The 13,617-nt window shown below is 37.7% G+C and overlaps 1 protein-coding gene across 1 annotated transcript; it reads right to left on the bottom strand.

Annotated features, from left to right (window-relative positions):
• Positions 1–5,001: 5,001 nt before the first annotated feature.
• LOC119518132 (vomeronasal type-2 receptor 116-like) lies at positions 5,002–11,538 on the bottom strand (the record flags this gene model as incomplete). The annotated part of the gene is made up of 3 exons (XM_037815183.1): positions 5,002–6,013; positions 6,250–6,335; positions 11,497–11,538. Coding segments are annotated over 3 exons (1,140 nt in total), but the record flags the coding sequence as incomplete, so codon positions are not given.
• Between the last annotated feature and the right edge of the window lie 2,079 nt (positions 11,539–13,617).

Below are 13,617 nucleotides of genomic sequence, written 5' to 3'. Positions count from 1 at the left end.
AGAAGAGAAGGGAAAGGGGGCAGAAGCAATAATAGAGGAAATAATTAATGAGAAATTTCCATCTCTTATGAAAGACATAAAATTACAGATCCAAGAATCGCAGTGTACTCCAAACAGAAGAGATATGAATAGGCCTACGCCAAGACACTTAATAATCAGATTATCAAATGTCAAAGACAGAGAGAATCCTGCAAGCAGCAAGAGAAAAGCAATCCATTACATACAAAGGAAGCTTAATAAGACTATGTGCGGATCTCTCGGCAGAAACCATGGAGGCAAGAAGGAAGTGATGTGATATATTTAAGATACTGAAAGAGAAAAACCACCAACCAAGAATCCTGTATCCAGCAAAGCTGTCCTTCAAATATGAAGGAGAGCTCAAAATATTTTCTGACAAACAGACAATGAGAGACTTTGTGAACAAGACACCTGTCCTACAGGAAATACTAAAGGGAGCACTACAGGGTGATAGAAGACAGGAGTGTGTGGTTTGGAACACAATTTTGGGAGATGGTAGCACAACAATGTAAGTACACTGAACAAAGGTAACTACGAATACGGTTGAGAGAAAAAGATGGGGAGCATGTGAGACACCACAAGAAAGGAGGAAAGATAACGACTGGGACTGTGTAATTTGGTGAAATCTAGAGTATTCAACAATTGTGATAAAATGTACAAATATGTTCTTTTACGAGGGAGAACAAACAAATGTCAACCTTGCAAGGTGTTAAAAAGGGGGAGGCATTGGGGGAGGGATGCAATCAGCATAAACTAGAGACTGTAACTAATAGAATCATTGTATTATGCTTCCTTTAATGTAACAAAGGTGATATACCAAGGTGAATGCAGATAAGAGGAGGGGATAGGGGAGGCATGTTAGACACTTGACATTGGTGGTATTGTCTGATTCTTTATTCTACTTTGATTTAAGGTTATTTTTCCTTTTGCTGCTTCCTAGCTGTCATTTTTTTTTGTTTCCTCTTTCTTTTGCCTCTCTACCTTCTTTGATGCTGCCTCCTGCCTTGTGGAAGAAATGTAGATGCTCTTGCTTAGTATGAGCAGAATGTTCAATTAGGATGAACTTAAATGTTTGGAAATGAACAGGGGTGTTGGTAGCAAGATGTGAGAATAACTAACAGCGCCGAATGGTGTGTGAATGAGGTGGAAAGGGGAAGCTCAGAGTCGTATATGTCACCAGAAGGAAAGTTGGAGGTCAAAAGATGGAAATGTATAAAACTGAATCCTATGGTGAGCAATGTCCATGATCAACTGTACAAATACTAGAAATCACTTCATGAACCAGAACAAATGTATGACAATACAATTAGAAGTTAATAATAGAGGGGCATATAGGGAAGAACTATATACCTATTACAAACTATATACTACAGTTAGTAGTATTTCAACATTTTTTCATAAACAGTAACAAACGTACTATATCAATACTAGGAGTCAACAATTGAGGGGGGTTGGTTAGGGATAGGGGAGGTTTAGAGTTTCCTTTTCTTTTTTTCTTTTTTCATCTTTCACTTTATTTCTTGTCTGGAGTAATGAAAAGTTTCTAAAAATTGAACAAAAATTAAGTGTGATGGATGCACAGCTGTATGAGGGTACCCAGGGGCAAGTGATTGTACACTTTGGATCTTTGGATAATTGTATGGTATCTGAACAATCTCAATAAAAATGAAAAAAAAAAAAAAAAAAGAATAAGTTGTAAATTTCCCTGGCAACACAGGACATGACTCCCGGGGATGAGCCTGGACCTGGCATTGTGGAATTGAGAAAGCCTTCATGACCAAAAGTGGGAAGTGAAATGAAACAAAATAAAGTTTCAGTGGCTGAGAGATTTCAAATGGAGTTGAGAGGGTACTCTGGAAGGAATTCTTATGTGCTATATAGATATCCCTTTTCAGCTTTTAGTGTATTGGAATAGCTAGAAGGAAATACCTGAAACTGTTGAACTGCAACCCAGCAGCCTTGATTCTTGAAGATGATGGTATAACTATGTAGTTTACATGGTGTGACTCCATGATTGTGAAACCCTGTGACTCATACTCCCTTTATCCAGTGTATGGACAGATGAGTAGAAAAATGGGACAAAAATTAAATGAAAAATAGGGTGGCATGGGGGGATGGAATGCTTTAGGTGTTCTTTTTTACTTTTACTTTTATCTTTATTCTTATTTTAATTTTTTTGGAGCAAGAAAAATGTCCAAAAATTGATTGTGGTGATGAATGTGCAACTATATGATGGTACTGTGAACAACTGATTGAACACTGTGGATGATTGTATGGCATGTGAATTTATCTCAATAAAACTGAATTAAAAAAAAAGAATAAGTTGAGTAGATAGCAAAGCAGAATGACAAATATTAAAAAAAATCCCCAAGGTTTTTATGACCTGTTCTTCTGAATATGCTATTTAAGTTACATTTAGATCAAACTATATGTAAATGCCATTCTTTGAAGGTCAAAAATTTTCAGTATTGGTAATTTCATATGGTTCATGTGAACCTAAAATAATTTAAAATCTGAAATACATATGTGACGTAATGCACAAAATGGCACCTCTGGAGATTTCTTATACTAAAAATCACTGTTGTATTTTATTTTTATATGCTTTACAGGAAATAAAACATAGTGGCACATATGCTTTCTTTACCCTTTTGCTGAAATATGTAAATAATCGTAGCATGTTTTACTGAGCCAACTCTGCTATGAACAGGAGCCATTAATTTAAAAGAGAGGTTTAATCTCTCTAGAAAAACTGATCTGTTTCAGTTATTAGTGTAAAATATTCAAAGCTTAGAAATAGGTTGACAAATTCAGACAGGATGAAATTGCTATGATGTACTTAGTGTATTTACTCCTGAAGCAGAACATAGGATTAGCCTATGACCCAGAGATTCCACTCTCGTCTATGTTCAACAGAAAAGTTACCTAGATAACAAAAAACTATTCTATAAGATTCAATGTTAATCCTGGACCTACTTTAGAGAATCTAGACATTTCCAAAAGTTTTCTTAATTTGATCAGGAATATATATCATAAAATAAACAACCTAATTAATAGTAAAATCTTTTTAACATTATAACTAAAAGCAAAAACTCTACCTGGTAGCCCAAATCATCACAACTCTTATACAAGATACTAAATAATGAAATGAAACTTAGAAAAATATATGGGAATAAGTATGCATAAATAATGGAAAATAAAAACTTTGCATAAGTGCATTACTACATATATACAAGTATATCAGATCAGTTTGCTGGTTCTATATGAATCAGTGTACAAAAACCAACTCCTTCCTTGTACATCAAAAATAAGATTAAAAATGTAACAAAAAATATCACTTCAAAATATCAATGAAAGGCCTCTAATATCCCTGGGAATTGGATGAACAAAATTACTGAATGGGAGTAGTAGTTTCCAAGTGCATTGTAGTTTCCAAGTATTTTTGCCCTTCCTAGAGGAAAATTTCCCTTTCCTATCCCACTGAACTCAGACTCGAAATGTGTGACTTTCTGTGATGAATAAAATTTGGGCAGATCCAAGCAGAAGTAGCGTGATCTGTAATAGGATTCTCAATCTCTCTTTGTTCTCTGCTTCCAACAGCAGCAGTGTCCCAGATCAGAGCTGCTTTTTTACCTGGGCCTCAGAGTAAAGAGATAACTCTAATGCTTAACAGATATACAATATAATAAATAAATCAATCTTGTGGCTGTGAGCCACTGAAAATTTGAGATTCTTTTTACCCGTGCAAAAAGTAGAAAGAGCTAACTGACACAGATATTAGTATTAGTTTGAATTGCCTTTTTGTAGGACATATCTGGTTAAATATCAGCAATTTCCTACGGACAGATAATGCTTTTAAATTCACATCTCTAGATTAAGAGGGTTGCATGCAGGTATGATTTAGAGACTATCATGAGCCTGACGACATTATTGGCTGGACCTTTCCTTTTCTTTCCCTTTAGGAGTGGGTGTGTGCAGAAGGTATGGAAGCAAATATTTGTGACCAAGAGGGAATACTGTAGTAGATTGCATTATTGATGTCAGGTGTTTCTTTCCTCAGTGTGGGAGGATTTTACATTCCCACAAGAGTGACATTAAGCTTGGCCATGTGACTTGGATTTGAAAATGAAACATAAGCTCAAGAGATAGTTCCTCCCTTAAGCAGAACGTTTGCAAGCCATGGTGTGGTCCTGCCAGTTCTCTTCTACCTCTGTGACAACATCACCAATGTCAAGAGTGGAGTCTGAGTGCTGGAGTGAGGACCCTGATTGATGGGCTTGTAAAATTAACATCACTTAGTGAAAGGGGCTGGTGCAACTAGTTACAAAACATATTTATATAAAGAGAGGCACCATGTTTCTGAATGAAAACTCTAAAGGAAGTACATATACAAAAATTCTCCCCCAAATACATGCAAAGTTCAGGAAAAGTATAAAAATCTATATGGCAACAGTATTTTTAATGACATTTTCTAAGATGATTTTCAAGTGGAAGAGAAAAGTACAGGAAATTCAAGTCAACTTTGAACAGGAAGAACAATGAAAGAAGACTTGTGTTACCAGCTATCTAAACCTAGTATAAATTAAGATAGGACATATCAGTGAATACAGAATTAAACTCATAAATATACAGGGGTTTTTATATAATAAATGTAGCATTTCAAATTAACAAGGAAAAGAAGGAATAATTACCAAATGGTCATGGAGGAGCTAGTTAATTTACTTAGGAGAGGCTTTAATTTGAGAGAGGTAAATGGAGAAAATATGAAAATAGAAGAAGAATGCTACCAATAGGTGGGTTAGTAAAGACACTGTCGGAAGGAATGGAAACCATCCATAGATGTTACTCCAAACATCACTCTGAGAGAAAATTTAGGCCTGAAACACCTGGATGATTGTGAGTTGTGGTACCCTGACACTATGAAACAAAGGAGAGTCTCATGACTGCTGAAAATTGTGAAACTCATCCAATTTTTAGCTCATTATTTCATATCTTATTAAAGGAACAATTTAATTCAGATGTGGAGCCCAATTTACCCAAGACAAAAAAGTTTCCTCCTAGCCCCACAGAACTTGTTTTATCCCTTAGCAACATCAGGGTCTTCCTCTTGGGCCTTAGCAGTATAATGTAGCACTTGGGAGCAAAGATGCAGCCCAGGAACCCAGCACTGGAGGCCAAGATGGAAAAGATCTCCACAGCCACCATGGCCTTCCCTTTGGTGCTGTGGTAGACAGGAAGGAAGGTGACCCAGACGCTACAGAACACCAGCATGCTGAAGGTCAGGAGCTTGGCTTCATTGAAGGCATCAGGCAGGTTCCTGGCCAGGAAAGCCAAGGTGAAGCTCCCCAGGGCCAAGGAGCCCAGGAATCCTAGGACACAGTAGAATGCAGTGATGGAGCCCTTGTTACACTCAATGATGATGCTGCCAGGCTCGGAATGAGTGTCTCTGTCAACGAAGGGTGGAGAAGTTCCCAGCCAGAGTCCACAGATAGTCAGCTGGATCAGGGAGCAGGCAGGAATGACAGAATTGGGGGCCCCTGAGACCAACCGCTGCCTCATCCTTCTTCCCGGGGTTGTAGCCTTGAAAGCCAGAATCACAGTAAGAGTTTTAGCCAAAACTGTGGAAACGGCCACGGTAAATGCAACTCCAAATGCTGCTTGTCGGAGGATGCAGGTGGCTGTGATGGGACGGCCAATGAAGACCAAGGAGCAGAGGAAGCACAGGATGAGTGAGATGAGCAAGATGAGGCTCAGTGTCCGGTTGTTGGCCTTGACTATGGGAGTATCTCGGCGTTTCACAAAGATCCCCAGGACAGCAGCAGTGAGGAGAGAGAGCCACAGAGCTGTGCAGGCCAGAGCTGCCCCCAAAGGGTCTCCATAAGCCAGGGAGATCACGGCCTTCTGGAGGCAGCAATCCCTCTCAGTATTTGGGTATTGAGAGTCTAGACACTTGATACACAGATCCATATCTGTTAAGAAATGCAAGATGTGAATATCTCTGATTTGGTAATTTTCACTTCTTCATGGATCCTGAAATTTTGCAATTTGGTTTAAAATTTCCTTCTTATAACTAATTAGCTAACAAATACAGGCTGTTAAACAGGTAACAACACAAAGTTGGTAAAATAATCTACTTTGTTCTTTTTTATGGAAACAATCTTATTGTGTGTTCACTCTGTTGCATTTTCTTCACAACATAACGCTACCGTATCAGCCTGTTTCTATTATAATTACCTTCTCTGTGTCATACCTTGGGTTATTATATCAACACAGAAAGCATTTAATGAGAGACTGGAGTAAGACAGGCAGCCTGCTGTGTTCTGGGGATATGGAAGTGATCAAGTCTAGAGCCCTCACTGGCAGTGCTTCAAAATGACTGTATTTATGGTGTCTGATATATTCTTCTTCTTTTTTTTTTTAATTAAATTCAGTTTTATTGAAATACATTCACACACCATACAATCATCCATGATATACAATCCACTGTCCACAGTATGATAACATAGTTATGCGTTCATCACCACAGTCTATCTCTGAACATTTTCCTTACATCAGAAAGAACCAGAACAAGAATAAAAAATAAAAGTGAAAAAAAACACCCAAATCATCCCCCCATCCCACCCCATTTGTCCTTTAGTTTTTATCCCCATTCCTCCACTCATCCATACACTAGCTAAAGGGGGTGTGATCCACAAGGTCTTCACAATCACACTGTCACCCCTTGTAATCTACATTATTATATAATTGTCTTCAGGAGTCCAGACTGCTGGGTTGGAGTTTGGTAGTTTCAGGTATTTACTTCTAGCTATTCCAATACATTAAAACCTAAGAGGTGTTATCTATATAGTGCATAAGAATGTCCACCAGAGTGACCTCTCGACTCCATTTGGAATCTCTCAGCCACTGAAACTATTTTGTCTCATTTTGCATCCCCCTTTTGGTCAAGAAGATACTCTCAGTCCCACGATGCCGGGTCCACATTCATCCCTGGGAGTCATACTCTGCGTTGCCAGGGAGATTTACACCCCTGGGAGTTGGGTCCCATGTAGGGGGGAGGGCAGCGAGTTCACCTGTCGAGATGGCTCAGTTAGAGAGAGAGAGGGCCACATCTGAGCAACAAAGAGGTACTCAGGGGGAGACTCTTAGGCACCATTACATACAACTTTAGACTTTCCTTTGTGGTAATGAGCTTCATAAGGGCAAGACCCATGCTTGAGGGCTCAGCACATCAAACTGCTAGTCCCAATGTTTGTGACAACATATGCTAGGGGATCAGCATCTTAAAGTTTAGAGACAGGCCTTACAATTCAGGGATAGAGTTAACTGCTGTAAGAGCTTACAATCTAGGGACTATTACAATTATTGTGTTAGGCTATGTTCTAAGATTCAATTCTGAGTTTACACATTGTAGTTAGTCCATATTGGTGAGGCATCATCCCTCTCACCATGTTTTCTCCAACACTTTTACTCCTATATATATATTTTTCTACAATTTTATAGAGTTATATTCACATACCATACATTTATCCACAGTGTACAATCAGTTGTTCATGGTATCATCATAAAGTTGTACATTTATCACCACAATCAGCATTTGAATATACTGATTACTACAAGAAAAATTGTTTTTTTTTTTTTGTTTTTTTAGCAATAAGAAAAAATGATAAAAAGAAAAATAACATGTCATACAATACAATATGCTACTAAGGACAGCAAATAACACCACTACCAAGAATCCCATATTACTCCCCTATATCCCCTTCTCATATACATTTAGCATTGGCGTATTGCCTTTGTTACATTTAATGGAGGTATATTACAATGTTACTGTTGACCATAGACTCCAGTTTGCTTTGATTATGTTTTTTCCTGAATACCATCCCTTTTTCAAATTTCTACATGGTTGACATTCATTTGCTTTCCCACATGCAAAAACATTTTTATATTTGTATATTTAGTAACAGTCATTGGCCACTCCAGTTTTTGCCACGTTATACAGTCCCAGTCTTTATCATCTATCTTTACCTCTGGTGTCATACATTCTCCTATCCCACCTCTTTCAGCTTTACTCACAGACATCTTTGTTCAGTGTACTTACAATACCGTGCTACCATCACACAGTATTATGCTATCTATTTCTGGATCTATGCAATCAATCCTAAACATTCTGTAGTCCTTCAGCATCAAATGGCTGATCTCTGCCATCTTTCTATCTCCTGGTCACCTGTGTTGTCAGCTTTTAACTCCCAAAGTTTGTTCATTAATGTCTGTTCATATTAGTGAGACCATACAGAATCTGTCCTTTTGTTTCTGGCTAACTTCACTCAACATGATGTCCTCAAGGTTCATCCACATTATTACATGATCCATGTCTTTGTTCTGTCTCACAGCTGCATAATATTCCATCATGTGTATATACCACAGTTTGTTTATCCACTCGTCCTTTGATGGACATTTGGGCTGTTTCCATCTCTTGGCAATTGTGAATACTGCTGCAATAAACATCGGTTTACAAATGTCTGTTTGTGTCTTAAGTTTCAGTTCCTCTGAGTATATACCCAGCAATGGAATAGCTGGGTCATATGGCAAATCTATATTTAGCTTCCTGAGGAACCTCCACACTGTCTTCCAGAGTGGTTGCACCATTCTACATTCCCACCAACAATGAATAAGTGTGCCTCTTTCTCCACATCCTCTCCAGCACTTGTCATTTTCTGTTTTTTGGATAATGGCCATTCTGGTAGGTGTGAGATGATATCTCATTGTGGTTTTGATTTGCATTTCCTTAATAGCCAGTGGAGTTGAGCATTTTTTCATATGCTTTTGAGCCATTTGTATTTCCTCTTCAGAAAAATGTCTGTTCATGTCTTTTGCCCACTTTTTAATTGGATTGTTTATCTTTCTGTTATTGAGATGCAGGATTCCTTTATATATTTGGGATACTAAACCCTTATCTGATATGTGGTTTCCAAATATCATCTCCCATTGTGTAGGTTGCCTTTTGACTTTTCTGACAAAGTCCTTTGATGTACAAAAGTGTTTAATTTTGAGGAGATCCCATTTGTCTATTTGTTCTTTGCTTGCTTGTGCCTTGGGTGTGAGGTCAAAGAAACCACCTCCTTTCACAAGATCTTTAAGATATTGCCCTACATTTTCTTCTAAGAGTTTTATGGTCTTGGTGCTAATGTTTAGGTCTTTGATCCACTTTGAGTTAATTTTGGTATAAGGTGTGAGATGGACATCCTCTTTCATTCTTTTGGAAATGGATATCCAGTTCTCCAAACACCATTTATTGAACAGGCTGCTCTTTCCCAGTTGCTTCGGCTTCACTGCCTTATCAAAGATCAGTTGTCCATAGATGTGAGGGTCTACTTCTGAACACTCAATTTGATTCTATTGATCAGTATATCTGTCCTTATGCCAGTACCATGCTGTTTTGAGCACTGTAGCTTTGTAATATGCTTCAAAGTCAGGTAGTGTGAGACCTCCCACTTCACTCCTCTTTCTCAAGACATTTTTGGCTATTCGGGGCACCTTACCCTTCCAAATAAATTTAGTTATTGGTTTTTCTATTTCTGTAAAGTAAGTTGTTGGGATTTGAATTGGTATTGCATTGAATCTGTAAATCAGTTTAGGTAAAATTGCCATCTTAACTATATTTAGTCTTCCAATCCATGAACATGGTATGTTCTTCCATTTTTTCAGGTCTTGTTCAATTTCTTTTAGCAGTTTCTTATAGTTTTCTATGTAAAGGTCTTTTGTGTCCTTGGTTAAGTTTATTCCTAAATACTTGATTCTTTTGGTTGCTATTGTAAATGGGATTTTTTTCTTGATTTCCTCCTCTTGTTGCACATTACTTGTGTATAGGAACACTACAGATTTTTGGGTGTTGATCTTGTAGCCTGCTACTTTTCTGTATTCATTGACTAGTTCTAGTAGCTTTGCTGTAGATTTTTCTGGATTTCCTACATATAGAATCATGTCATCTGCAACTAGTGAAAGTTTTACTTCTTCCTCTCCAATTTGGATGCCTTTTATTTCTTTTTCTTGCCTAATTGCTCTAGCTAGAACTTCCAGCACAATGTTGAATAGCAATGGTGATAGTGGGCATCCCTGTCTTGTTCCTGATCTTAGAGGAAAAGCTTTCAGTCTCTCCCCATTGAGTGTGATGTTAGCTGTGGGCTTTTCATATATTGCCTTTATCATATTGAAAAAGTTCCCTTCTATTCCTATCCTTTGAAGTGTTTTCATCAGGCAAGGATGTTGAATTTTGTCAAATGCCTTTTCTGCATCAATCGAGATGATCATGTGGTTCTTCTGCTTTGATTTATTGATGTGGTGTATTACATTAATTGATTTTCTTGTGTTGAACCAGCCTTGCATACCTGGAATAAATCCCACCTGGTCGTGTTGTATAATTCTTTTAATGTGCTGCTGGATTCGATTTGTGAGTATTTTGTTGAGGATTTTTGTGTCTATATTCATTAAAGAAATTGGTCTATAATTTTCTTTTTTTGTAGTATCTTTGCCTGGTTTTGGTATTAGGGTGATGATGGCTTCATAGAAAGAGTTAGGTAGCTTTCCCTCTTCTTCTATTTTTTTGAAGAGATTGAGCAGGATTGGTACTAATTCGTTCTTGAATGCTTGGTAGAATTCACATGTGAAACCATCTGGTCCTGGGCTTTTCCTTTTTGGGAGCTTTTTGATGACTGACTCAATCTCTTTACTTGTAATTGGTTTGTTGAGGTCATCTATTTCTTCTTGAGTTAATGTTGGTTGTTTATGCTTTTCTAGGAAGTTGTCCATTTCATCTAAGTTGTCTAGTTTATTAGCATATAGTTGCTCATAGTATCTTCTCATTATCTCCTTAATTTCTGCAGGGTCGGTAGTTATATTTCCTTTCCCATTTCTGATTGCATTTATTTGCATCTGCTGTCTCTTTTTTTTTTTTTTTGTTAGCCTAGCCAGTGGTCCATCGATTTTATTGATTTTCTCAAAGAACCAACTTCTGGTTTTGTTGATTCTCTCTATTGTTTTCCTGTTCTCAATTGCATTTATTTCTGCTCTAATCTTTGTTATTTCTTCCCTTTTGCTTGCTTTGGGGTTAGTTTGCTGTTCTTTCTCTAATTCCTCCAGGTGAGCAGTTAACTCTTCAATTTTTGCTCTCTGTTCTCTTTTAATATAGGCATTTAGGGCAATAAAATTCCCTCTCAGCACCGCCTTTGCTGCATCCCATAAGTTTTGATAAGTTGTGTTTTCATTGTCATTTGCCTCGAGGTATTTACTAATTTCTCTTGTAATTTCTTCCTTTACGCACTGGTTTTCTAAGAGGGTGTTGTTTAGCCTCCATATTTTTGTGAATTTTATGACCTTCTGCCTTTTATTTATTTCCAACTTCATTCCATTGTGGTCTGAGAAAGTGTTTTGTATAATATCAATATTTTTAAATTTGTTGAGACTTGCTTTGTGACCCAACATGTGGTCTATCCTAGAGAATGTTCCATGAGCACTTGAGAAAAAAGTGTATCCTGCTGTTGTTGGATGTAGTGTTCTATAAATGTCTGTCAAGTCTAGTTCATTTATCATACAATTCAACATCTCTGTTTGTTTAGTGATCCTCTGTCTAGATGTTCTATCCATTGATGAGAGTGGTGTACTGAAGTCTCCAACTATTATTGTAGAGGTATCTATTTCTCCTTTCAGTGATCGCAGTGTTTGCCTCATGAATTTTGGGGCATTCTGGTTTGGTGCATAAATATTTATGACTGTTATGTTTTCTTGATGAGTTGACCCTTTTATTAATATATAGTGTCCTTCTTTGTCTCTTTTAATTGTTTCACTTTTGAAGTCTAACTTGTCTGATATTAATATAGCTACTCCTGCTTTTTTCTGGTTGTTGTTTGCATGAAATATCTTTTTCCAACCTTTCACTTTCAGTCTATGTTTGTCCTTGTGTCTAAAGTGAGTTTCTTGTAGACAGCATATAGATGGGTCCTGTTTTTTAATCCATTCTGCCAGTCTGTGTCTTTTTATTGGGGAGTTTAATCCATTTACATTTAGTGTTATTACTGTAAGGGCAGTACTTTCTACTACCATTTTGTTTTTTGGAATTTATATGTCATATCTTATTTTTTCCTCTCCTTTTACCTTTCCTGATAATCTTCATTTCTGCACTCTTCTCCAACTCTCTCTCTCCTGTCTTTTCCTATCAGCCTGTAGCACTCCCTTTAGTATTTCTTGTAGCGCCGGTCTCTTATTCACAGACTCTCTCAGTGTCTGTTTGTCTGAAAATGTTTTAATCTCTCCCTCATTTTTGAAGGAAAGTTTTGCTGGATATAGAATTCTTGGTTGGCAGTTTTTCTCTTTCAGTATCTTAAATATATCATGCCACTGTCTTCTTGCCTCCATGGTTTCTGCAGAGAAATCTGTACATAGTCTTATTGACTTTCCCTTGTATGTGATGGATTGCTTTTCTCTTGATGCTTTCAGAATCCTCTCTTTGTCTTTGACATTGGACAATCTGACCAGTAAGTGTCTTGGAGTAGGTCTATTGGGATCTATTCTATTTGGGGTACGTTGTACTTCTGGAATCTCTAATTTTCTGTCTTTTATAAGAGTTGGGAAATTTTCAGTGAGTATGTCTTCTATTACTCTTTCTGCCCCTTTTCCCCTCTCTTCTCCTTCTGGGATACTGATAACACTTATATTTGTGCGTTTCATGTTGTCACTCAGCTCCCTAAGACCCTGCTCATATTTTTCCATTTTTTTCACCATCTGTTCTTTTGTGTGTATGAATTCGAATGACCTGTCTTCCAGTTCACTGATCCTTTCTTCTGCCTGTTCAAATCTACTGTTGTGTGCCTCCATTGTGTTTTTCATCTCCTCCATTGTGGCCTTCATTCCCATGAGTTCTGCCATTTGTTTTTTTAAGTTTATGAATTCTTCTTTATGGTCAGCCAGTGTCTTCTTTATATCCTTCAGCTCTTTTGCTATATCTTCCTTCATTTCATCAAATTTATTTAGCATTAGTTGCCTCCACTCCTGTGTCTCAGCTGAGCTCTTAGTTTGTTCCTTTGGCTGGTCCATGTTTTCGTGTTTCCTGGTATGGCTTGTTATCTTAAGTTGTCTAGGCATCTGATTCTCTTGATTAGTTTATTTTGGAGCTTGTTTTCTGTCTTTTACCTAGTGGTTTTCTTGTTGGTTGTCTTTGTTCTCTGGCTTCTGTTATTCAGTTCAACTTATTCTAGAACTCTAACTTAGGTTCTATTTAATTGATCAGAATTTTTCCCCTCTTGTTTTTTCTGTTTCTTGCTCTGCCTCTATGTAACCTTTCTGTGAGTGGGTCTCGTCAGATATGGTTGACCCTAGTCAGATTTTCCCAGTCTAGTGAGGCCCAGGTCTCATTGGGAGGGTATGGAGTTTTCCTGAGAATGAGACCCTCCTATGAAGCCTTTAGAATTGGTGCTTTTCCTCTCCTGTCCAGCAGGTGGTGCTGGCCAGCCCACAGCTCCCCCACCACTGTAAGGAGGTATGGAGCCTTTAGTTCTCCTGGTGACTCTGATCCTGTCAAGGGCGTGGCTGACTGAAGCTGGAATCTGAATT

This window comes from Choloepus didactylus, chromosome 21 (assembly GCF_015220235.1).
Source record: "Choloepus didactylus isolate mChoDid1 chromosome 21, mChoDid1.pri, whole genome shotgun sequence".
Taxonomy (NCBI): Eukaryota; Metazoa; Chordata; class Mammalia; order Pilosa; family Megalonychidae; genus Choloepus; species Choloepus didactylus.
Note: the sequence above shows the minus strand (reverse complement) of the source record. Positions and strands in the feature narration are given on the sequence as shown.